General features: G+C 42.7%; 1 protein-coding gene across 8 annotated transcripts in view; it reads right to left on the bottom strand.

Annotated features, from left to right (window-relative positions):
• The window catches only part of EPB41L4A (erythrocyte membrane protein band 4.1 like 4A), a 282196-nt gene extending 258275 nt beyond the window's left edge, over positions 1–23921 (bottom strand). For all 8 annotated transcript variants that reach the window (XM_045162143.1, XM_045162144.1, XM_045162141.1 and 5 more), the window contains exon 1: positions 23735–23921. In XM_045162143.1, coding sequence (XP_045018078.1) covers positions 23735–23833 — 99 coding nt within the window. In that variant the 5' untranslated portion in view covers positions 23834–23921. The remainder of the gene's footprint in view (positions 1–23734) is intronic.
• Between the last annotated feature and the right edge of the window lie 1024 nt (positions 23922–24945).

Genomic DNA, 24945 nt, shown 5'->3' on the forward strand with positions numbered 1-24945 from the left:
CTCCATGAGACCCCTCAGGTCTCACACTTCAATATCATACTCCATTCTGTATTCCCCACAACAGGCTGACTAGTGTCAAAGAGAAGTAAAAGGTAACATTTACTGAAGTTCACTAGGTATAACACCAACTGAATGGACTGGCTCACTTTTTCTTATGGGCAACTTTTAATGGCATATGGGCTTAATCTATGAAGTAGCCTTAAAGAAGAAAATAATAACCCTCTGCCACTCCCTACCTGCGCCCCCACCCCCCCACCGCCACTAAAATGAAGTAACCAAAAGTCCAAAATGCTCATGAGTCTGAGAAAAAACAGAGTTTCACTCTCCTTCCCCACCAAATCATTCAGGTTGCTGAAAACAAGAAATCACATTGATTTTCCTGAGCCCTGTCTACTATATGTAGCGAACTGAACAAGCCGTAGTAATATGTGAAGCCTGGGTAATGAAAAGGTGATTATAGCTCCAGACTAGATAAACCACAGACACAACTGCTAGAAATGAAAACTTGCACCTGTCACCAAAGCCACCTTCAACACAACACATCAGACTTTGAGAGCTAGAAGGAAACTCGGCTATTTATACTTATGGTCAAATGCCTGTGTCAAATATGCAATTAACATGTTCACTACCCAGGGTCTGCAGAATCCTTTCTTCATCCTTCACTCAGTTAAGAACTAAAAGTTCCTGTGTAAGGAAACTATTTCTCAATCAAGGTTGTCTCATTAATTTTGAAGACTTTAAAAAAAAAAAACTACCCCTACATGCACTGACACAACCAGAAATATCAGGTTCATGTAATAGCAAACATACTTGTGGTCTGTATATGATTTGTTCTCAGCCCCAAAGTTTTAATTTATGAGGAAGTGCAAAATCTATTAGTAATTGGTATAAAAATTACAGATATTTCTAACTATTTGAGTTCTTACTGGCTCTTACTCCTTTTTCTTCCTGCAAGAGGAATCTAACATCCTAACACAAGAAAATGGCAATCAAATTGACCAAAGTGGTTTCAATGAATCTTCCATGAAGAGACTAGCCAACAAATGAGAGCCAAACTCTGACAAAAGCATGCAGCGAGACTCAAAACATGCCAGTCTATGTCATTTTGTTCATCATTTTCAGTTGAACACACTTAGAAAGCTAGCGACTTGGCATGTCTAATAAGCCATGGATTCTACTCAGAGCAGCAGAGCTTGTTAAATGTGGGGGAAATGGTACATTTTGTTGTCACTTTGCTACCACAACCTCAGGCAGAAAGCACAAAATTGTCTAAGCATTTGAGGACAAAGGTGGACACATATACTAATGGTAAAGCCGAAACAGAGGGAGGCACGTGCTGAAACCACAGCAGCCTGTCAGGAACTTGGCTTTGCTCAACTCAGCACTGACTGAAGCAAGTGGAAAAGCACAAGGAGGACCCAGTGATCTGTAACCAAGCTGACACATAAAATCACCCTCCCCTTGGGGAAAAAAAACCTCTATGTCATTTTCAACTTTCCAATTATACTAAATGAGAAGCATTTTAGAGCAAGAATCAATTCACAATGAAATTCTTCAAAATAATGGTTTTTTTTAAGTATAGCAATGTACATCCTGATGAATATAATACCTGTTTTCAGTAGCCACGATTCTCATATTAAAGAAAATGTTGTTTCAGAACATACTGATCATCTTTCAAAAACATTTAAAAATAAGAAACATGATTTTCTAGAGAGCAATAAGTCATACATTTACTCTTTTTTAACTTACTTTAATGAAGTATAGTTGATTTACAATGTTGTGTTAGTTTCTGCTATACATCAAAGTGATTCAGTTATACATATATATTCTTTTTCATATTCTTTTATTTATGGTTTATTAAGAATATTCAATATAGCTCCCTGTGCTATACACAGGACCGTTTAGTTTATCCATTCTATATATAATAGCTTGCATATGCTAACCCCAAACTCCCAATATATCCTTCCCAATACCCCCTCTCCCTTGGCAACAAGTCTGTCCTTTCCATACATTTACTCTTAAACACAACTACCCAGGTATTAAAATGGTAAACACTATGTCATTTATCTTTCTCTGGCACAAGCACACTTGTGTGTGCACGCAAGCATACACCCACATATGGTTCAGCATTTTCAAACGGGGAAATCTCAAGAATTTTTAACCTGAAAACACAAAAAAAGCCCAAGGTTTTTCACTACCATTCAAAGGAAATTTGTGACATAAAGCAATTGATCTGCTGTCAGCCTGGGGTCTGGTTTCCTTTATAGCTGTTGTTTGGGGGGTCACTAAAATGCCAGCGTCAATACTGATGTTTCCATGACGCTGTCACGGCTCGCTCTCCCTGGGTGCATGCAATGGCATAAAGGCATTCTAAGGGAAAGTTCTTCAGGGTTTGCCAGACAAAGATTCTAGAAAATAATGATTTGTGGAAGTTCTCATGATCCTCAAAAGAAGGCTACTCAGATTCTTAAAAGACTAAATCATAACAAACTGTCTTTATCACAGAAATCAACAAAATTGCAAGTCCTTATTTTTGACTCATAATTTAATCCAACAAGGAATTTTAATGAGTAAATTCTTCCAGGCTTCCATATCTAAGCTTCCTTTTTGAAACACATCTTCATCACGTGAACTAAGCTCTAAATTGAGCTTAGTTCTTTCTGCTGGGACAAGTAATCTGACTACTGGGTTACCGGAAAAGCAAAGGGATTTATTTTCAGCTATGACCTTCAAAATGTGAAAAGCTGTACATGAAGGTCAACATAAAAAAAAAGAGACAAAGAGAGGAAGAGGAGGAGGAAGGAAGCTGGCTGTTGTTTTCAAAGTAATCTCTGTCCAACCCAATAAATCAGTTTTCTAGACAGCAAATGCAAAATAATAAAAAAGCATTTAAAGGAAAACTGTAATTTGTCTCATGGTTTCAAACCTTCTAAGGACATTCTAAATCATCATTTCATTTTTCTTTTAATCAATATAAGGCTTAATACTATACTGTACTATACTTAGTGTAAGTACTATAGTGTACGACATACTATATAAGTACTATACTGTACTATACTGACATAATAATAATACAATAATAATCAACACTCCAGAGCACCTTAAAATTTTGCAAGACTTTTTTCAGCCATTATCTTCCCTTGAGCCTCACAAGGAACTCCAGGAAAACCTCTACTTCTGCTTCATTAACTATGCCAAAGCCTTTGACTGTGTGGATCACAACAAACTGGAAAATTCTTCAAGAGATGGGAATACCAGATCACCTTACCTGCCTCCTGAGAAACTTGTATGCAAGTCAAGAAACAACAGTTAGAACTGGACATGGAACAATGCACTGGCTCCAAATTGGGAAAGGAGTACGTCAAGGCTGTATATTGTCACCCTGTTTATTTAACTTACATGCAGGATACATCATGTGAAATGCCAGGCTGGATGAATCACAAGCTGGAATCAAGACTGCTGGGAGAAATAGCAATAATCTCAGATATGCAAATGACACCATCCTTATGGCAGAAAGCAAAGAAGAACTAAAGAGCCTCTTAATGAAGGTCAAAGAGGAGAGGGGAAAAGCTAGCTTAGAGCTCAACACTCAAAAAACTAAGATCATGAAAAAAAAAAAAAAAAAACTAAGATCATGGCACCTGGTCCCATCACTTCATGGCAAATAGGTGGGGAAAGAGTGGAAACAGTGGCAGATTTTATTTTCTTGGGCTCCAAAATCACTGTAGACAGTGACTACAGCCACGAAATTAAAAGATGCTTGCTCCTTGGAAAAAAAGCTACAATGAACCTAGACAGTGTATTAAAAAGCAGAGACAGTGACATCACTTTGCCAACAAAGGTCCATATGGTCAAAGCTATGGTTTTTCCAGTAGTCATGTATGAATGTGAGAGTTGGACTATAAAGAAAGCTGAGTGACATAGAATTGATGCTTTTGAACTGTGGTGTTGAAGAAGACTCTTGAGAGTCCTTGGATGGCAAGGAGATCAAACCAGTCAATCCTAAAAGAAATCAACCCTGAATATTCATTGGAAGGACTGATCTGAAGCTGAAGCTCCAATACTTTGGCCACCTGATGCAAAGAGCCCAACTCACTGCAAAAGACCCAATGCTGGGGAAGAGTGAGGGCAAGAGGAGAAGGGGTGACAGAGGAGATGGTGGAACGGCAGCACTGACGCAATGGACATGAGTTTGAGCAAACTCCAGGAGAGAGTGAAAGACAGGGAAGCCTGGTGTGCTGCAGTCCATAGGGTCGCAAGGAGTCGGCCACAACTGAGCAACTGAACAACAACAACTGAGCCTCACAATACTTCGATATTGATGGAATAATGTAACCACCGATTTAATTTCACAAATGGAAAGAAAAAACTAACACTCCACAATAGTGACTTTTGCAAGATAGGAAATGAAGGAGCTGGCAGAAAAATGCAGATTTTCTGAGTCTATATTCTCTCACTATGCCAGCTTTCTAACTATGCTGTCTTTCTCACTGTAGACATTACAGGTATCTTCAAAGCAAAACTCTAGATTTTCTCAAATCAAAATTTTAGCTACAGATGGTTAATAATGTATCTGCCTGTCTGCTAAGTCACTTTAGTCGTGTCTGACTCTTTGCGACGCCGTGGACTGTAGCCTCCCCACGCTCCTCTGTCCATGGAATTCCCAGGCAAGAATACTGGAGTGGGCTGCCATGCCCTCCTCCATGGGACCTTCCCGACCCAGAGATGGAACCCACGTCTCTTATGTCCTCTGCATTGGCAGGTGGGTTCTTTACCACTAGCACCACCTAATTCACCTTTTTAGTCCCCATTTCAGGTACAGTGCCTGGCACAGAGCAGACCATGAGTCTATGGATTCCCTAGACACTCTTCGTCTTCCTCCACCAAAGTCATTTCTCTATGTTTATGCTATCCTGCAGTCCTAGACTGCCTTCAGAGCCATGGTTCATCCTCACAAATCATCACTTTGAGGAGGCCAGAGTCTATAGGAATTCAGAACCCAAAAAGATACAAAAACTGCAAACTTTATCTAAAGTTTGATGCCAAAACTCACTTGGTAACTATGGCAGTCCCTCTTCCAGATGTCTCCTAGTGATCTCTGCCTCCCAGTATTCACACCCTTATACAGTCCCCTCTAACTCCAAGATTGGCTAGTATGACCAACAAAATACCACATAAACATAATAGCAGATGTTACATACAACTAGAGCTTCCATCTTGGTTTTTCTAAGATTACTTGCTTTGGAGCAAGCCAGCTACCATGTTGTGGGGACACTCAGGATCACGTGGTGAGGAACCACAACCTACCAACAAGCCCGTGAGCAGGCTTAGAAGTAGTCCCACCATCTGCTTCCCTTTGACTGATGCCTCAGACACAGTTTGAGTGCAGCCTCAGAAAAACCTGAACCAGAATCATCCACTGAAGCTGCTCCTGGATTCTGGACCCAGAGAATCTGTACAGGATAGTGTTCATTCTTCCAAGCTGCTAAGTTTTGGATGTAATTTGGCACACAGCAATAGATACACGACCCAGATAATCACGATGGTGTGATCACTGACCTAGAGCCAGACATCCCAGAATGTGAAGTCAAGTGGGCCTTAGAAAGCATCACTACGAACAAAGCTAGTGGAGGTGATGGAATTCCAGTGGAGCTATTTCAAATCCTGAAAGATGATGCTGTGAAAGTGCTGCACTCAATATGCCAGCACATTTGGAAAACTCAGCAGTGGCCACAGGACTGGAAAAGGTCCGTTTTCATTCCAATCCCAAAGAAAGGCAATGCCAAAGAATGCTCAAACTACCGCACAATTGCACTCATCTCACATGCTAGTAAAGTAATGCTCAAAATTCTCCAAGCCAGGCTTCAGCAATATGTGAACCGTGAACTTCCTGATGTTCAAGCTGGTTTTAGAAAAGGCAGAGAAACCAGAGATCAAATTGCCAACATCCGCTGGATCATGGAAAAAGCAAGAGAGTTCCAGAAAAGCATCTATTTCTGCTTTATTGACTATGCCAAAGCCTTTGACTGTGTGGATCTAGTCAAGGCTATGGTTTTTCCTGTGGTCATGTATGGATGTGAGAGTTGGGACTGTGAAGAAGGCTGAGGGCGGAAGAATTGATGCTTTTGAACTGTGGTGTTAGAGAAGACTCTTGAGAATGCCTTGGACTGCAAGGAGATCCAACCAGTCCATTCTAAAGGAGATCAGCCCTGGGATTTCTTTGGAAGGAATGATGCTAAAGCTGAAACTCCAGTACTTTGGCCACCTCATGCGAAGAGTTGACTCATTGGAGAAGACTCTGATGCTGAGAGGGATTGGGGGCAGGAGGAGAAGGGGACGACAGAGGATGAGATGGCTGGATGGCATCACTGACTCGATGGACGTGAGTCTCAGTGAACTCCGGGAGTTGGTGGTGGACAGGGAGGCCTGGCGTGCTGTGATTCATGGGGTCGCAAAGAGTCGGACATGACTGAGCGACTGAACTGAACTGAACTGAACTGAATAGATAACACACCTGGGTCTTTCCAGGTGGTGCCAGTGGTAAGAATCCACCTGCCAATGCTGGAGATGCAGGAGACACGGGTTTGATCCCTGGGTCAGGAAATTCCCTGAAGAAGGAAATGGCAGTATTCTTGCCTAGAAAAGTCCATGGACAGAGAAACCTGGCAGGCTGCAGTCCATGGCACTGCAAAGAGTCAGTCAAGATGAAAGATAAATAGATAGTAGTTAACTAATACAGAGTCAAAATCTGGAAGAAAGCAACTTGAAGTCTCTATTTACCCCCACTTATTGTGAATATTCAAATGATGAGTTGTGCAAATATTACTGTGCCTGTTTTAAGAGGTATCACCCTAAACCTGGCCAGGGATATTGCATAATGGATCATTTATATACCATACTACCTTGCTAGAATCTGAAAGATTTTGAACCTTCAAACACATCTAGCCCCACCTGAAGGTGAATCTATATTCACTTCTTCTAAAATACCTTTCCTGATTAACCGATCCACCTCAGTATGTAAGAAACATCATTCCTTATAAGGATGTCTGTACCTCTTAAAATCTCCACTATATAACCCAGTACTTATTTATGAATTGTATTGAATGCTGTCTTTATAAGTAACTATTTGTCTTTCCACCTAAAACTTAAATTTCTTTTAACTCTTTAAACTTCTCTTAACTATAAAGCAAACTCTATTACTCATATTAAACCTAAACTGTCATTTCTCATGACATTACCATTTTTAACTGAGAGGGTTAGTAAAATATTAAGACAGAAAACTTGCTTCTGTCTCTTTCATCCCCTCCTCCAGTTTGCCACCTAGGACCGCACTTGTCAGCATGGGGACTTTTCTGAATCATACTGGGGTACAACAATTTTAAAAACTCGGGTTTTTAAACATGACTTACACATTCTGTATAATGTTCAGTTTGTAACTTTTTAAAGTGTGGACACACAGAGGGATAAATAGGAAATATAAGAATTGGTTATTCGTGAGGCTTTTTTACTTACAGTATTTAAAAATTCAACAGTATGGATGTAAAATTATGTAAATTTCACACAAATGCTTATGAATCAAATCATTATTGAACAAAAGACTTGTGGCTGTGTAATTACTATTTTATGCATTTGATAGAATTAAATATACCCATACTTTTGTTTGAAGGAAAAAAAGGCTCGAGTCTTCCCTCAATTTCATCATCCCCACCAGAAATCCTAGGTGCTACTGGGTACACAAGCTCTGAATAAATTCTTATAAAAGTGAGTTCACAAATCCATACTTAAAATTACAGACACACAGCACTGGTCCAGGCCACCATACACCCTCACACTCAAAACCTATTTATCTTCAAATAACTACCCCAGAACATTATGTAAAAACACTGTCTGAAAGAAAAAGAAGCCGGTTCCCTGAGGAATTCTGGAAAATTTGCACAACCTCAAAGTGCCCTTGTAAACAGCAGCAGATGCATGAAATAATCGTTATCGGGGGAAAGATCTATTAGCCTCCTGATGATTGGCCCATCTGAAACCTTTCAATGAAAGAGCAATTTTACCTTTTTGCTTTCCTCTCTTGCACCCTCCCTCAGGCAATAAGAAGGGTCACTAATCAGTTTTTAATTTTCTTTCCTGGAGAGATACCAGAATAGAGCTGTAAGAATTCAAGGTAAAGACTTTACAAAACAGAAACCAAGGAAAAACTCTGAGTGATACGAGCTCTAAAACAATGACCATAACCATACATTATTCTAAGCCTTTTATATAAACAAGCATCTTTCAGAAAGTTAAAAAAAAATAAAATGCAATGCAGTTAGTATCATTCTGAAAAGAAATTCCACATAAGCAAACTCCCAAATTGGGAGGGGGAAAAAAAAAGATTCTTTGAGACAAAAGAGTCTCTCCCTCATATAATCTACCCAGAAAGAGTTGCACAAATCCAAATGCCGAAACTGCAGAAGGCACTCAAGCCAGATGCGGGCCTAGAAGGACCTGATTTAAGGAGGAGAGGGAGGAAACAGGAAGGGTTGGCAGCATGAGAGGAGACGAGATTAGCAGCAAACCTAAACGATTTTCAATCAGTTCTGACCTCTTCCCCCATAATCAGCTCCCAGCTGTTCCTTGCAGACTGCAAAGCAACTGAGGGCAGGTGAGCACTGAGAAATCAGCAGACGGGAAACCAAAGACAGGGCTCCAGGACCACGGACTGGGCTCTGGCAAATCACTGCCCCTCACTGGGTCCCTGTCCCCTCAGCTGTCCGATGGGAGGGCTGCATTAGATGACTCGAAATGCCCATGCCTAGTCTGCCTTCCTAGGGTAAGTGAAAGTCAGTCTGTTGTAATGCATGCCATCTCTCCCACATCCTCCCCTGCTGTCTGCTGCACTTGGGGGCAGGCATCGCAGGGCTGCATTACCTGAGGACGTATGACCACATTCAGGTTTGGGGCAGAGAACCAGACATGAACTACCAGGCAAAAGAATGAGTGACTGGCAGAAAAAGCAGTAACACGTAGCAACCAGTTTGTGTGAAAGATTTTGTCACCCACAGCTGTGGCATTATCTAGATTCTAGACACTTGAGATTTTCTTCACAGAGGAAACTGCCTGTAGCCTGCATATCTACTGGGATTTGTGAAGTGTTTGAATCAGTTCAGTTCAGTCGCTCAGTTGTGTCTGACTCTTTGTGACCCCATGGACTGCAGCATGCCAGGCCTCCCTGTCCATCACCAACTACCAGAGATTACTCAAACTCATGTCCATTGAGTCAGTGATGCCATCCAACCATCTCATCCTCTGTCGTCCCCTTCTCCTCTCTCCTTCAGTCTTTACCAGCATCAGGGTCTTTTCCAATGAGTCAGTTCTTCACATCAGGTGGCCAAAGTATTGGAGTTTCAGCTTCAGCATCAGTCCTTCCAATTTATATCCAGGACTGATTCCATTAGGATGGACTGGTTGGATCTCCTTGCAGTCCAAGGGACTCTCAAGAGTCTTCTCCAACACCACAGTTCAAAACCATCAATTATTCAGCACTGAGCTTTCTTCACAGTCCAACTCTCACATCTATACATGGCTACTGGAAAAACCATAGCTTTGACTAGACGGACCTTTGTTGGCAAAGTAATGTCTCTGCTTTTTAATATGCCGTCTAGGTTAGTCATAGCTTTCCTTCCAAGGAGTAAGCATCTTTTAATTTTATGGCTGCAGTCACCATCTGCAGTGATTTTGGAGCCCCCAAAAATAAAGTCTCTCACTGTTTCCACTGTCTCCCCATCTATTTGTCATGAAGTGATGGGACCAGATGCCATGATGTTAGTTTTCTGAGTGTTGAGTTTTAAGCCAACTTTTTCACTCTCCTCTTTCACTTTCATCAAGAGGCTCTTTAGTTCTTCTTTGCTTTCTGCCATAGGATGGTGTCTCTCCCGGCAATCTTGATTCCACCTTGTGCTTCATCCAGCCCAGCTTTTCTCATGATGTACTCTGCATACAAGTTAAATAAGCAGGATTCCTAGTGTGACTGCGGGTTAAAACCTAGAGAGCAACTGTGGCTTCATGGAACTGGACTAACATCCCCTATGGTGTGATATTACGCCAATTTCAATACCACTAAGATGTGCTACCACTTCCCTCAGCCATAGGGGATGTTAGTCCAGTTCCATGAAGCCACAGTTGCTCTCCAGGTTTTAACCTGCAATCACACTAGGAATCCTGGAAGTTCAAGGCTGAAAGAAAGCCATGAGGATGGGAGAGGGTATGGGCGTTCAGAAGTGATGATCCTCCAGCCATCTACATCACTCCCAGGGGGAGAACACTGCACATTCCACTGCTCAGGACCAATGTCTAGCAATTTCTCAGTGTGCTGCAAGGTAATAGATGAAATCCACATACCCAGTTAAATGACCTTAACTTTCCTAACACACTACACCCTTAACTACCAAGACTGACAAAGTTATTCATAAAACATATGCTAATACTCTTTTCCAGCCCTCCATCAAGTAATTTACAGAAAGAGTCTGGAAGAACCAAAGGCAAATCCTTCACACAACATGAACAGCAACATTCAAAGCTTATACAGAAAAGATTTTGGAAATCTAAATATTCAACAACCAAGGTTTCAAGTTACAAAAGCAACAACAGCATGACTAAAACAATCCTCCTATCAATCCTTCTTCAAATATGACGAATATTTACTGAGCACCACCACGCGCCTGCCACTCTTCTAAGCTCCCATGGATTTAAGAGTGGATAAAATATACAATATTTTACTGCCACCAGGAAATTTACAGGAAATTTTGCTCAAAATATTAAATGTCAACTTTGTTTTAACTGGGAGTGCTTTCTCTGCTGAATTATACACATCTACCCTACCAAGGAATTAGTAAAAATAAACAAGAGATATAGATAGGTATGTCAAGGGAATAGAATTGGGAGTCCAGAAATTAACCTTTAATTTACTGTCAATTGATTTTTGATAACTAAAAAAATTAGTTTTTTCAACAAATGAGCTAGGACAACTGGATATCCACATGCAAAAGAATGAAGAAAAGATCATAACCCTAAGTGTAAGAGTTAAAGCCATAAAACTCCTAGGAAAAAAAAAACATTAGTAAATCTTCATAACCTTTGAGTAAGTAATGGTCACTCAAATATGACCCCCAAAACACAGGAAACAAAAGGAAAGATAATTGGACTCATCAAAATTTAAAACTTTTGTATACGAAAGAACATTGTCAAGAAAAAATTTTTAGATCCCACAGAATAGGAGAAAACATTTCCAAATCAAGTATCTGACAGGAAAAAAAAAAAAAAAAAACTTGCCATGGGGTCAAGAAGAGCTGGACACGACTGGACAACTGAACAACAACATACTATACACACACAGCAAACACTTAACGATAAAAAGGAAAATAACTCAGTGTTTTTAATTGACAAACTAAAGATACTTCTCCAAAGAAGATATACAAATGGCCAACAAACATATGAAAAGATGCTCACATCCCTAATTTTCAGGAAAATGCAAATCAAAATGACAGTGAGACACCACTTCACATCCAAAAGGTTAGTAATAAAAAGATTAAAGCAAGTGTTGGTGAGAACGTGGGGCAAATTGGACCCCATAGACATTGCTGGGCTTCCCTGTGGCTCAGATGGTAAAGAATCCGCCTGCAATACAGGAGATCTGGTTCGATCTCTGGCTCAGGAAGATCCCCAGGAAAAGGGAATGGAAACCCAAGGATTCTTGCCTGGAGAATCCCATGGACAGAAAAGCCTGGTGGGCTACAGTCCAGAGGGTCACAGAGTCACACACGACTGAGCAACTAACACTTTTACTTTCAGACATTGCTGGTGGGAATGGAAAATGGTGCAGCTATTGCGGAAAACAATTTGCAAGTTCCTCAAAATATTAATTGCTGCTATGATCCAGCAATTCCACTCTTAGGCATATATGCAAGAGAAACTAAAACATTATGTTCACATAAAGACTTGTACATGAATCTTCATAGCAAAATTATTTGTAATAGCCAAAATCCATCAACTGATGAATGGACAAATATGGCATATCTATGCAAAGGACTATTATTCAGCAATAATATGGCATGAAATACTGATACATACATTATGAGTGAATGCAAGGTGAAGAAAGCCAGGCACAAAAGACCACATATTATATGAATCCATTTATAAGGAATGTCCAGAATATGCAAATCTACAGAGACAGAAAGATGAGTGGTTGCCTAGCTGGAGCTGGTAGGAGGGCCGGGAGGAAAGGAGGCGTGACTGCTAATAAGAGTTCTTTCGGAGTGATGAAATGTTCTAAAATTCATTTTGATGAAGGTTGCACAACTCTGTAGATACATGAAAAACCACTGAATTACACACCTTACACGAGTAAATTATAAGGTATGTGACGTACATCTCCATAAAACTGTTTTTAAAAATTAAATAAGAAATTAGAAGTCAAGCAGGGACACATGCACCCAGGGAACCTAGAAAGTATCAAGGTGAAAAGATGTCTTTCCTTCTCAGATTCATTGCTTCTATCAATCTGGAAGTACCTTTCCTTATTCAGATTAATTCAGCCAGTCCACAATCATTCATTGATTCCTCAGGAACTCAGCTTGACCTGGGGATCCCATAAAAGAGATATAGTCCCCTCCCTCAAGGCTTTCTATGTCTATCCCAACAGCTCCCACTCATTCGGCATGGGGCTCAGGGTTATGCACAGTACTCAGGATAAGGTGGAGAATTTGATCCTCATTTTTTAGAACTGGAAGCTGACTCTGAGGGTAGTGACTTGGCCGTGGTTACAGTACTAACACATGGAAGCGAGACCTGAGGCCAAAGTTATCTATGACCAAGACCCACACCCTCATCATCTTCCGATATTGCTCCCAGGGTAAGGTGGGCAGGAAGGTACAGAAACTCCTGCAATGAAATGCAGGCTTAATTCAGATTAGGAGACAGCCTTCAGAGAAAGTGGCACCTGAGCAGAACCCTGCTTGATGAGAACGGGGACTTCACTCAGGAGGAGGTGGGGTGAGGCTTTCCAAGTAGAAAAAGACCAGGATGAGAGTGAAGGTAGAGAATTCAGACTAGAAAGCAGCTTGGCTTGGCCAGAATCCATGACAAGGCTATGGCAGGTGGTGGGAGTAAGGTCGATAGATGTGGGGTCCCATCATGAAGGGCCGGGGTGCAGCCCTCATACTCAGGAATATAAACTAAGCCAAAGAGATTGAGAAGCTACAGCAGCCATCCAGCTGAGAACTGACAGCAATCTAGATCAGGGCAGAAGGCATCAGAGGAGGGGAGAAGAGTCAAACCTGAACATACTGAAGTGGTAGAATTCCAACATCTGGAAGGATGTGGAAATTTAAGGACAGCCCAGGTGCCAGAATCCTGACAATCCTGACCACCTTCCCTCCTGCCTGAACCTCTTCCCCTTTCCCTTAGGAAAGAATTCCACCCCTACCCAGCCCCAAGCAGAACCTGTCACCCTGAAGGTGACCCCATCACCACTGTGGTTCAAGAATGGCCACAAGACTCTTTGCTAAAAGACACAAGGGCAAGTCTGCTGGTGAACTTCGGGAGAAGGAGTCTTCCCTCCTACAACAGAGCCTGTCTCCACTCCCATCTCACATAGTGGCACGGACAGGTATCATCTCTAGAACCATTTACCCATCTGCTACCACCTGCATATGACCCTGATTCCCAGGATGACAGGGCACAGAAGAGATGAAGAGAAACTGGCAACTTGATCTGAGCAAACAAATCTCATGTTAAAAGAATCTGCAATGAAATCTCTGTAACCAAGAATCAAAGCATCTTAACTGATCAAGACCAAGTTGGGCCTCATTCACCAAACTAGGCAGCACCAGAAGACAGAGTCTGGAGGGAAAAGAAGGGCTGAGACATCTACTGTGACCTCCAGCGGGCAGTCAGAAACTCAAGCCGGATAAGAGGCAGGAAATCTCACTAGGGGTACAGATGCGAAGTTTCAGCATCCCAGTGGTAGCTGAGGCAATGTGAGTAAAAATACAGAGATCTGAAAAATCACTGGTATCTGTGGATATTGAACCACTGTTTCCCTACTTCTAACAACCAACCCATCCATGCCTCTCAGAGATCTAGCACCACTTTGGGCAGGGTTGCGGGGTAAGATATCCTAAACTGGAATTCAGGGCGAGGGAGGCAAATAATAGATCATACATAACGACAGCTATCATTTTAGGGGGCTTCCCAGGTGACGCTAGTGGTAAAGAACTCGCCTGCCAACACGAGCACCTTTTAGGCTATGTGCCTAAAATTCTTTTCTCAAATCTGTGGTCATTCCGTGAGGCAGTTTTCCCACCCCACAGCTCACAGGTGAGGAAAGAAGAGTCCTGTGGCCCATCACAAGATCAGTTATTTCAGGATTTAAACACAGGGCAGGGTAGGGGAAGCGGGGAGACCAAAAATGACCACACAGCACCCCAGTTGGCAGGATGGTTCCAGTACAAAGTGGGAGCAGTGAGAATGGTGGATAAAAACCAATTTTGACAAGTGACAAGGCAGGAGAGGCTCCAAGATTGCTTCTCAAACACAGCTCTACACGAAGGGCAAGGTGGGACCCGAGTGTTTAAAAACTCAAACGGGGACTTCTCTGGTGGTCCAGTGGCTAAGACTCTGCACTCGCAAGGCAGGGGCCCAGGTTCCATCCCCAGTCAGGGAACTAGATCCCACATGCAGCAACTAAAGATCCTGAGTGCCACAACGAAGACCCAGCACAGCCACATGTTACATTTTTTGGGGGGGTCGGGAGGGAGAATTTTCTTTAAATAAAAAAAAAAAACATCTCACAGTCTCCATGGGCTAGCTCAGGAGCTTGACCCCCAACTCATGTCACTGTTCCTACGCAAAGATGTATTCTAAACAAGGTACTTTCTTTTTTTATATAAGATTTTTTTTAATTTTATTTAACTTTACAATATTGTATTGGTTTTGCCATATATCAAAATGAATCTGACACAGGTATACATGTGTTCCCCATCCTGAACCCTCCTCCCTCCGCCCTCCCCATACCATCCCTCTGGGTCGTCCCAGTGCACCAGCTCCAAGCATCCAGTATCGTGCATCGAACCTGGACTGGCAACTCGTTTCATATATGATATTATACATATTTCAATGCCATTCTCCCAAATCATCCCACCCTCTCCCTCTCCCACAGAGTCCAAAAGACAAAGTACTTTTTCAGCAACCTCCGGGAGCTGAAATGAGCCTCGTTTGGCTCATTCCTCCTCTGACATCTGACCTTTCAGTCACTGTCCATAGGGTCTACCGATCAGCGCCTTTCAGGTCTTCTGGCCTGCATTCATCTCCACCTGGCACATCAGTAGCCTTGAAAACAAATTTCTCACCCATTTGGAAACCACTGCCAGGCCCCCTCTTGACTTCAGTGAATTACTTGCAAGAGCCATCTCAGCCTCTGGGGACTCAGCAAGAGTGTTCAGTTACAGAGAAATGGATTAACAATAGGTGGCACTAAGGAAAAGTGACCATCTCACTTTAAAAAAGAAAAAAAATAAAACAGGAAATACATGGTTCAGAGGGCAAGGAATGCAATCCACATTTCTGAGAATGGTACAGACTTTCCAAACTGTGGTTATAGGCTCTGAGTCACAAACTAAACTGGCTGGTCCCTGACCTTAACACACCTAGTCTAGATCCAAACGAGTGATAACAGGGGCCTGGTTAAATTTAATATATGAGACTTAGAAACAAACCTTGTGACACAGGAGCAAATGGCAGTTACTCTTACCACCCAAAGCAGGCTGATTGGAGCATTAAGGACGAGCTTTACGTGTGGCTAAAATATCAGAGACAAAGCTGGGCCGAAGAAGGTGGAGTGCGTGCATGCTTAGTTGCTCAGTCGTGTCCGACTCTTCGAGACCCTAGGGACTGTAGTCCGCCAGGCTCCTCTGTCCGCGGGATTTTCCAGGCAAGAATACTGAAGTGGGTTGCCATTCCCTTCTCTAAGGGATTTTTGCAACCCAGGGATCAAACCCAGGTCTCCTGCATTGCAGGCAGATACTTTACCACCTGAGCCACCAGGGAAGCTCCCAGGGAAGCTGAAGGGTTATGGCAAATCTGACATCTGACCAGTCCTGTTTATAACAGGCCTGCAGAAAAATCCATGGTGCATCAGAATGAAAAACATCATTTGTCATAAAAACCCAGTATTTAACTTTGACCCTGACTTCTCCATTATGCCTCAGAGAAGTGTCAGATGAGGTTTATGCAGCTTTAGCAGTAAAATTGGCAGTACAGCAAGATTAAAAATTATACCAATGGCCCCCAATTTTGTAAACCCACACTATGAAACCAACTGACACTGATCTCCAATGGTTTAAAGAATCCGAGACAAGGGAAGAAAAGCAACTAAAGTGTGAGGATCTATTATCCCATCTTGAAACAGGCCCTTCTTCCAAAAGACTCTTAAGCTGTAAGGGGAAAGTTACATTGTTAAAAAAGAGAGAGGAAAGATTCAGTAGTTAGTTCTGTAACACAAAAATGGTGTAACTCATGTTTTCTGAAATAGCTGCTCCTCAGCTAGATCTTCAATGTCCTGCATGCGCTCAGTTCACTGCACCATCTCATTTTCTACCCACTATCAATGTAAAAATTAGAGTACCTTGGCAACAGGATTTCTCACAGTAAGATTCACTTTATTCTAGGATATTTTCAAGTAAAAATAAAATGGCAAAGGAATCTCATTATCCAGAAGATTTTCAACATGGCCTGTTCGGCCTATTCCAGTAGTAATACTCCATTCATTCTCCTATTCAAATTACAGCGAATATGCATCTATTACACATGTACAGCTCTAGCTGCTGGGGATCACAGGCAAGGGCTCTCAGGCTTCGGTGGGAGAGAGAGGCATCTAGAAATAATGCTTGCAGTGCGATAAGTGCTATACCAGGATGTGTGCAAGGCACAGACAAGCACTTAGCTTTGCCAGGGTAAACTGCCTTAAAGGCTTTCTAACAGATGGGATGCTCAGTTTAAGTCTTAAAGGATGAGTTCAGATGAATGTGTGGCTAAGGAAAGGCAAAAGGGTACCGCTCAGCAGCAATCCCAAGCATAAGGCGCAAGAAAGTCAGGTATGTTTGGAAGACTGAGCAGTTCTACCCACAGAGTAAGTCATTTGAGTACACAGAACTGCTGAAGGTCTAGGTCAGGTAGAATGTTAACTCAAACAATGATGGTTGGACTTTATATGCAAACAGGAAGGAAGCACTCAAAGGAGAAGAGGACAAGGAAAGAAGGAGGAAGAATCTAGACCAACAATTTCTGAGTGTTTACCACATGCAAGGCACCATGAATTCATGAAGTGGGTATTATTTTGTTTGCATTTTACAGATGGGGAAACAGATTCAGAGAAGAAAAGTAACTTTCTGAAGGCCTCACATCTAATAAGTAATCAGTGGAACCAATCTGTAAATCTAGTGGTCTGATGCTACAGCCCACGCTTTTCATCAATCCAGTATACTGCCTGCTAGTCTAAGAATATTAAGCAAGTTAAAGATACGGATTCCATACTGTTTTCACTAACCTATGAGGCATATAACTCTCTTTCAAAAGAGAAAAAAGAAGGCATCTGAAAGTTAGTCTGCATACAGTGTAGAAGGTTGGGTACCAAATACAGAAGAAAAAGGGAAGCTGCTACCTTCCATGGCAGTGGTTTTCACCTGAGAGTGATTTCACCTATCAGGAGACATTTGGCAACATCTGGGGGTATTTTTCCTTGTTACAACTTAGGCAAGCGGTGTGACTGGCATCTCCTGGGTAGAGGCTACAATTACACCTAATTATCCTACAATGGAGCAGACAGCATCCCACAACAAAGAACCATCTGGCCCCACGAAGATACAACCTGACAAGAACCACTGAACAAAAGATGAGTTTCCCGTCTCATTTTATAATAAAAATAAACAACCACTGTCCATATATCTAATGGAAAGTCGAGTCTGAACTTCTGACCCTGCAACTTAGATTTAATTTTATCACCATTTGCTATGGTCTAAATGTTTGTGTCCTTCTGAAATTCGTATGTTGGAAACTTAAGCCCCAAAGTGATGGTCTTTAGGAGGTGTGGCCTTTGGGATTAGTACCTTTAAAAAAAAAGGCCAACTGAGCTCCCTAGCCCCTTCTGCCACATGAAGACACAACAAGTTTTCAACCTGGAAGAGGGCCCTCACTCAACCATGCTGGAACCCCTGATCTCAGACCTCAGCCTCTAGAACTATGAGACATAGATTTCTCTTGTTTATAAGCCACCCAGTCTGTAATATTTTGTTATAGCAGCCTGAATAGATTAAGATACCACCCATGCTCAAAAACAACAAAAGCTGTGTGTCAGTTTAAATTTAGTTCAAAGTTCAGTTCAGTCGCTCAGTCGTGTCCGACCCTTTGTGACCCCATGGACTGCAACACGCCAGGCCTCCCCGTCCATCACCAACTCCTGGAGTTTATTCAAACTCATGTCCATTGAGTCAGTGATGCCATCCAACCATCTCAACCTCTGTCGTCCCCTTCTCCTCCTGCCTTCAATCTTTCCCAGCATCAGGGTCTTTTCAAAGGAGTCAGCTCTTCGCATCAGGTGGCCAAAGTATTGGAGTTTCAGCTTCAACATCAGTCCTTCCAATGAACATTGAGGACTGATCTCCTTGCAGTCCAAGGGACTCTCAAGAGTCTTCTCCAACACCACGGTTCAAAAGCATCAATTCTTCTGCGATCAGCTTTCTCTATAGTCCAACTCACATCCATACTGACTACTGGAAATTAACTTAAAGTCAGTTTAAGCTTAATATTATAGAATTCAAGGACAATTATATTAATGGGGCAGCAAAAAGTGTGATCCAGTATCAACCAAGAAAATTGTAACCCCTAGAAAAGGATAGCTAGTCATTATCTGCTAAAGGTAACAAACAATGCTTTCCCCATTAAATTGCTTTTAAATCACTTTAAAACCATGGATAATAAATGGCATTTTTAATCATTTTTTTAAGGAAAAAATCTTGTAAAATTGAGGGGGCAGTAAGTCTAAAGATCTAAAAGTATAACATGGTATCTACAGGGGATAAGGCTATAGTATATAACTGAAATTTGCTAAGAGAGTAGATCTCAAGTGTTTTCAATAAGAAAGAAAGGCGTGAGATGTGCATGTGTTAACAATGGTGAGATGCGGGAAGCCTTTCACAATATATACGGGTATTGTATCATCAAGTTGTACTCCTTAAACATGTTACAATTTCATTTGTCAATTATATCTTGATAAAGCTGGAAAAAATACTTTCATTTTTTTTTTAATTTTTGAGGGAGCATTTATATAGCAGTTCATCTTAAACAGTTACGGCACAGATATCACGTTTGAGGTTTAGAAACCTAGACGCAGTGTGAAAGAGCTGTACTATCCCAGTCACCTGAAACTTACTAACCAGTCAAGACCCATAGTCAATCTTATATTACCCCAGAAATGCTTATACCCCAGAAATGCTGGGGTACAATTACTTGCTTCAACCTATGTTTAGAAGGTCCCTGACTGTGTACCTTATGTCATTGGTATTAAAAGATACAGCTATATGTAAATATAATACGATTTGCAAAAAACTACTGCTTTTCCCTTTTTCTCAGTCTTCTTAGATGTTTTATTTACCCATCTAAATAGAGTATAAGAAACAATTGTTGGTAAGAGAGATGCATATAATTCAAGTCCCCAAGTTCTGCTTTTCTAATTTATTAGGAAGTTTCTGATCAAAGTATCAAAACTGATTCATAATATTCCCTCAGGAACCTCAGGATGATTCAGAAAGTAACTTCATTTAAAAGTTAATGGATGGGTTTAACTGTGTGAATTGGATGGTATATCTCAATAAAGCATTTTTTTTTAAGTTAAAGGAAACTCCATCTTACTGTCGCATTGGTTTCATTAATTTAGTCAAATACACTGAGGGAAAAACAAGCACCTCAGTGTTTATTACATTACTACTCAGAGGACTAAAATCTTGCTGAAATGAAAATACTGATCTAGTTCACATTTGCAGCAGCAATTTTGTGAACTAAATCATAAAACCTCATGATTTTTTTTCCCTAAAAATCTTTTGCTAATCAAATGACAAGTAATAAAAGTAGTCTGAGTCACATTCAAGTTTTGCTTTCCAAGAGAACAAAAAGAAAGACTTCTACCTCCCCCAGCACAGAAAACTACAAAGGACAAAACAAAAGTTTTCCCGAACAAACACTGCTCAAAAAACTAAGAGACCAACCACAGCAGAAATTCCTACTAAAATAAACAACAGAGATAGCAGCAGAGAACAAACAGCTAAAAGCTATTGTGTGGCTCGACACACAACCAATAGCATTCAGTTTATATAAACTTGGGTTTTTAAATCTTGGATAGGGCTCAAACTCCAATCTGCACGCAAAAGACTTTCTGTTTGACAAGGTAAGCTTACCTCTAACGTAAGTTAGGAACGCAAACAGCTATTTCTTATTAGTATGAATATGACACCGGGTTTTATTTTTCTAACTATTTTTGAAACAGAAAACTATTTTCCATTTAAATGCTACTCATCTTAACAAGGGGCTTCCCTGGTGGCTCAGACAGTAAAGCGTCTGCCTGCAATGCAGGAGATCCGGGTTCGATCACTGGGTCGGGAAGATCCCCTGAAGAAGGAAATGGCACCCCACTCCAGGACTCTTGCCTGGAAAATCCCGTGGGTGGAGGAGCCTGGTAGGCTACAGTCCATGGGGTTGCAGAGTCAGGCAGGACTGAGCGACTTCACTTTCACTTGAATCTGAAGATATAAGATGTGTAACTATTGTCTTCAAGCTGAAATGCTTCCCATGGGAACAAATGTGTAGATTTTTTTGCCTAAAGTCAATGAAAAACTTTGATCGGAGTTGCAGAAAAAAATCACTTATAACTAACTTTTCAATGAGTAACTTGGTGTTTAAACAAATCCAAGGTGTTTTTCAAAATAGTACAGAGGGGGAAAAATTGTTTTACAAAGCTTATTTCTATGCCTTCTACTTAAATTTACTACAACTAATCTTTTTAATTTATAAAGCATTATTATAATGGTAATGCAAGCAAATTATTAAACGTTTAGGAATTAGTAAAATTCCTCCCATTAAGGGTTAAAATATGTAGTTTTAACACAAGATTAGATGTCTTCATCTAAGATAGAATGTGAAAAAGGGTCATCTCAAAATAAATATTAGAAAATACTTTTGAAAAAAATTCTATTTCAATTTCAGGGGAAAATGTCATATGCTTAGCTAACTTTAGTTAGCGATAATCAAAATTATCAAGAGTACTATTCTGGAAGGAAAACACTATAATAGTAGTTACTGGCTATTGACTTCATAGTAATTGTTTACTATTTCATTTACAAACTAAAGTAGGAGTTAGAGAAAATGCCAAGTATGTACAAAATAATAATATACACACACATAATATTCATTCAGTGTTTGAATATCATGTAAGATGCTGTTCATACATTATATCATTTGTAAGCACATATGTGTGTGTTTAATTTAGTACATACCATTAGCAGATTGGAGAATGAAACGGCAAACCACGCCAGTATTCCTGCCTGGAGAATTCCATGGACAGAGGAGCCTGGTGGGCTACAGTCCACGGGGTTGCAAAGACTCAGATACGACTGAGCAGCTGAGCACGCGGGCACAAGCAGATAGGTGCTTAACACATGCATTTTATGGCAGCATAGTAGCTACAGATAATGTGGTTAACTTCAGCAGACATCTGTGTTACACATATGGCCATCAAAATAACTGTGGCGTGCTTCGTGACATTGAAAGAGGGCATGCCTGCTGCAAAATGATTACTTTCAACAAAGGCATGCCTAAATTATTGTTTAGTTAAATGGCATATATCCAAAATAACAGCATTATAAAGTTGTGAATGCCTTTGAATCACTCACCAATTTTCTACCTATTTGTAAAACAAGATAAGCACCATCAGGTTATAAAAAGTAATCACGGATCAGGATTTTTGATTCATGTTTCTTTGACAATATTATTCCATTTGATCCCAAGTCTTGGCTGCTCTCTTGACAGAATAATGTACAAGCTCCACAGCTGACAGGAATAGGGCTTTCATGATAAAATAGGAAGCTCACATACCAGATGACTTTGGACTTCAGAAAGATTGCTTTGTTGTTTTAGTATCAGATCATGAGTTATCTTTCTCTAATTGTTTCAAAGCCAAAGAGAATCTACGTGTTATCAAAAATGTATGATGTTTTGGGGAGTGTTGCCTATTTTGTTTGCACAGTACACCAAAGAATGTTACATCATCTTGTAAGTTCTTTCCCTGATTTCATGTTGGGGGGGTGGGGCGGGGAATGGGAGTTAGAACATAAAGAGCTAAAAGTATACAATGAACACTTGCCCAGAGAGTCTTTTATTGACGTTAAAAGGAAACACTGAGAATCTGATTGACTTTTGCTTATTACAATTACAGGGCAAACAATATTCAAAACAATTTCCCAAAGGGTTAACTTTATTTTGTGGCTTTAACTGATCATTTTTACCTCCTTTCTCTAACCAAAAAAAAAAAAAAAAGACAGCTGTAAAATCAGAATTCTGTACACCAAGAATGATTCAAAGCTGAAACTTTTGACAGAGAACAGTTACTCTAGTGTGTATTAAGCTGTGTTAAAAACTAATTCACACAAGGAAACGCCCAGAGTCTACGCCACTAGGATTAAATTCTGAGATGACAAGACAAGGACAACACAATTGGCAGCCTTCACTTTATTTTTCAGACGGCCTGCTGTACGGGAGAGAGGCGGGGGAAGGGCGATCTCCCCTCCTCAGACTCAGCAGCGGAGGTATCTGAAATGCCGAAGTGATTTTAAACTGAAGGAGAAAGAGAAAACAACAAAACACTCGGGACTGCGATCATCTCTAGGTAGCTACCTTACTGCGAGACAAAAACCAGCGCGCAGGCGCTTCCTTCAGGTTGTCAACCGTAAACACGAGCCCATCAAAATTAAGGAAGTGGGTGTCTGCAAGCTCCCATAGCCTTTTTGTTTGGGTTCTTCAGGTTAATGGAGGTAATTGCATTGTAATGACCTACTAAGAGACACAAAGTTATTACCTCGTTTGGAGAGATGTTTACTTAAACATGGGGCTAAAACCAGGTTGCTTTCGGAAAAGGAAATTATTTTCCGGCCAAACGTAACATTACCCAACCACAAACACAGGCGACACAATCACAACCACCTAATACATGTGTTTCAACGAATGAGCTATTTTCCTTTCCCAGTAATCCTATCAAGGAAAAAACAGTCGTTCAACAAAGCCGAGGATCGCCTGTATATTCAGTTCTGCGCCTCTTTGGGAGCTCTGGGGGCCTTGGCTGCTTTGGGAGGAGAACGAGGTAGGGAAGAGTCTGGGGTCTGTTTCAGGACGGTGGATTGTGCTGAGAGCTGGTGCATGGACGATCCTGCCCGACGTCAAACTTACTCTCTTTTATGAAGGACTCAAAGTTAACTCGGCCTGACACGTCCACCCCGCACCTGAGCGCGGAGGTTAGCTGCCGCGCCTTCCCACCGTGCGGAGACGCCCGCCGCCCGCCCCGCCCGGGGGACAGCGCTGGGACAAAGCCGCGGACCCCCTAGCTCTCCCGGCTGCGCAGCCCCTCCCCCGGCACACGCCCCCGACCCGTGCCTACCTTGATGCCCTGTTGCTGGGTGGTGAGAGTTAACTTGGATTCATTCAGAAGCAAAACTTCGCAATAGAATTCTTCCGGAACGGCGCAGAAACAGCCCATGTCGGCTGTGGCGGGCCTCGGCCAGCGGAGAAAGCTGCGAGCCAGCCGCTGAGCCACCCCCTGCCCTCAAACGCGAGGCATGAACGGACTGTCGGCGCCGCGGCGAGGCCGAGAGCACCAGTCACCGGCGGGGTCCGGAGCGGCGCGGACGGAAGGTAAGGAGGGCGGGGAAGCCCGGGAAAGCGTCAGCGCCCGGGAGCGGCCGGGGAAGCGCCGGCGGAACTGGGCGCGGAGGGCGGCGGCGAGTCCCCGCGCATCCTGCGGCTCCGGCTCCTCCGAAGGCGGGGGCGCCGCGGCCCCTCCCGCAGCCCTGCGGACAAGAAAAGTCGCCTGTCAAAGGGGTTAAGGGGCAAGAAAAGAAAGGGACGAGAGCTCCGGGCCCACCTCGGACTTGGAAGCCCCTAGAAGCCCTGCGGCCCCCTCCACCTACGCCCGCCAGAGCGCAGAAGCAACGCACCGGCCTCCCCTCCGCCTCCGGGGTCCCCAGAGGGAGCGCGTTTCCAGCTCCGACCCCACCCCGCAGCCCCCGGTTCGGTTCGCCGACCCGGGAGCACTCGGCTGTTCCTTTGTGTCAGGGGTGCCCCCACCACGTCCCGGCCCCACCGCAGGGGCAGTGGCGAGGGTCGTCCCTCAGTCCACTACCGCCGTCTCCCCAGCCCACCCGCACCGAGAAGCCGGAAAAGGGTCCGAAAGGGTTTCGGGCTCCTTACCGCGACCGGCGAGTGGAGGTCAGCTCGTCGGGGGGCGCAGCTCCCGTCTGGGGATCCCCGAGTTCATCACGGGTCTATGCGTGGCCAACTTGAAGCTCTCCCTTCGAGAGCCCCTTCCCGGGCGGCGGAGTGCTGCTCCTCCAGGAAATTCAGAGAAGCCGGCGGTCGGGAGGCTGGTGGGCGGAGGAGCCGGCGGCCCGGCTAGGAACGCGGCCAGCGGGCGAGCGGGGTGTGCCCCGGGGCGCGCCAGGCCGCGGCGGCTCCCGGGAAAGTTATCTCGGCGGTGCGAGGGGTGGCGCCCCGGGCAGGAGCCGCCCAGGTGCAGCTGGGCCGGGCCTGGGTGTCTGCGAAAGGCCCGGGAGCCAAGCTGGGACCCAGTGGCCGCGAAGGGGGCGCCCCTTC

Source organism: Bubalus bubalis, chromosome 11 (assembly GCF_019923935.1).
Source record: "Bubalus bubalis isolate 160015118507 breed Murrah chromosome 11, NDDB_SH_1, whole genome shotgun sequence".
Taxonomy (NCBI): Eukaryota; Metazoa; Chordata; class Mammalia; order Artiodactyla; family Bovidae; genus Bubalus; species Bubalus bubalis.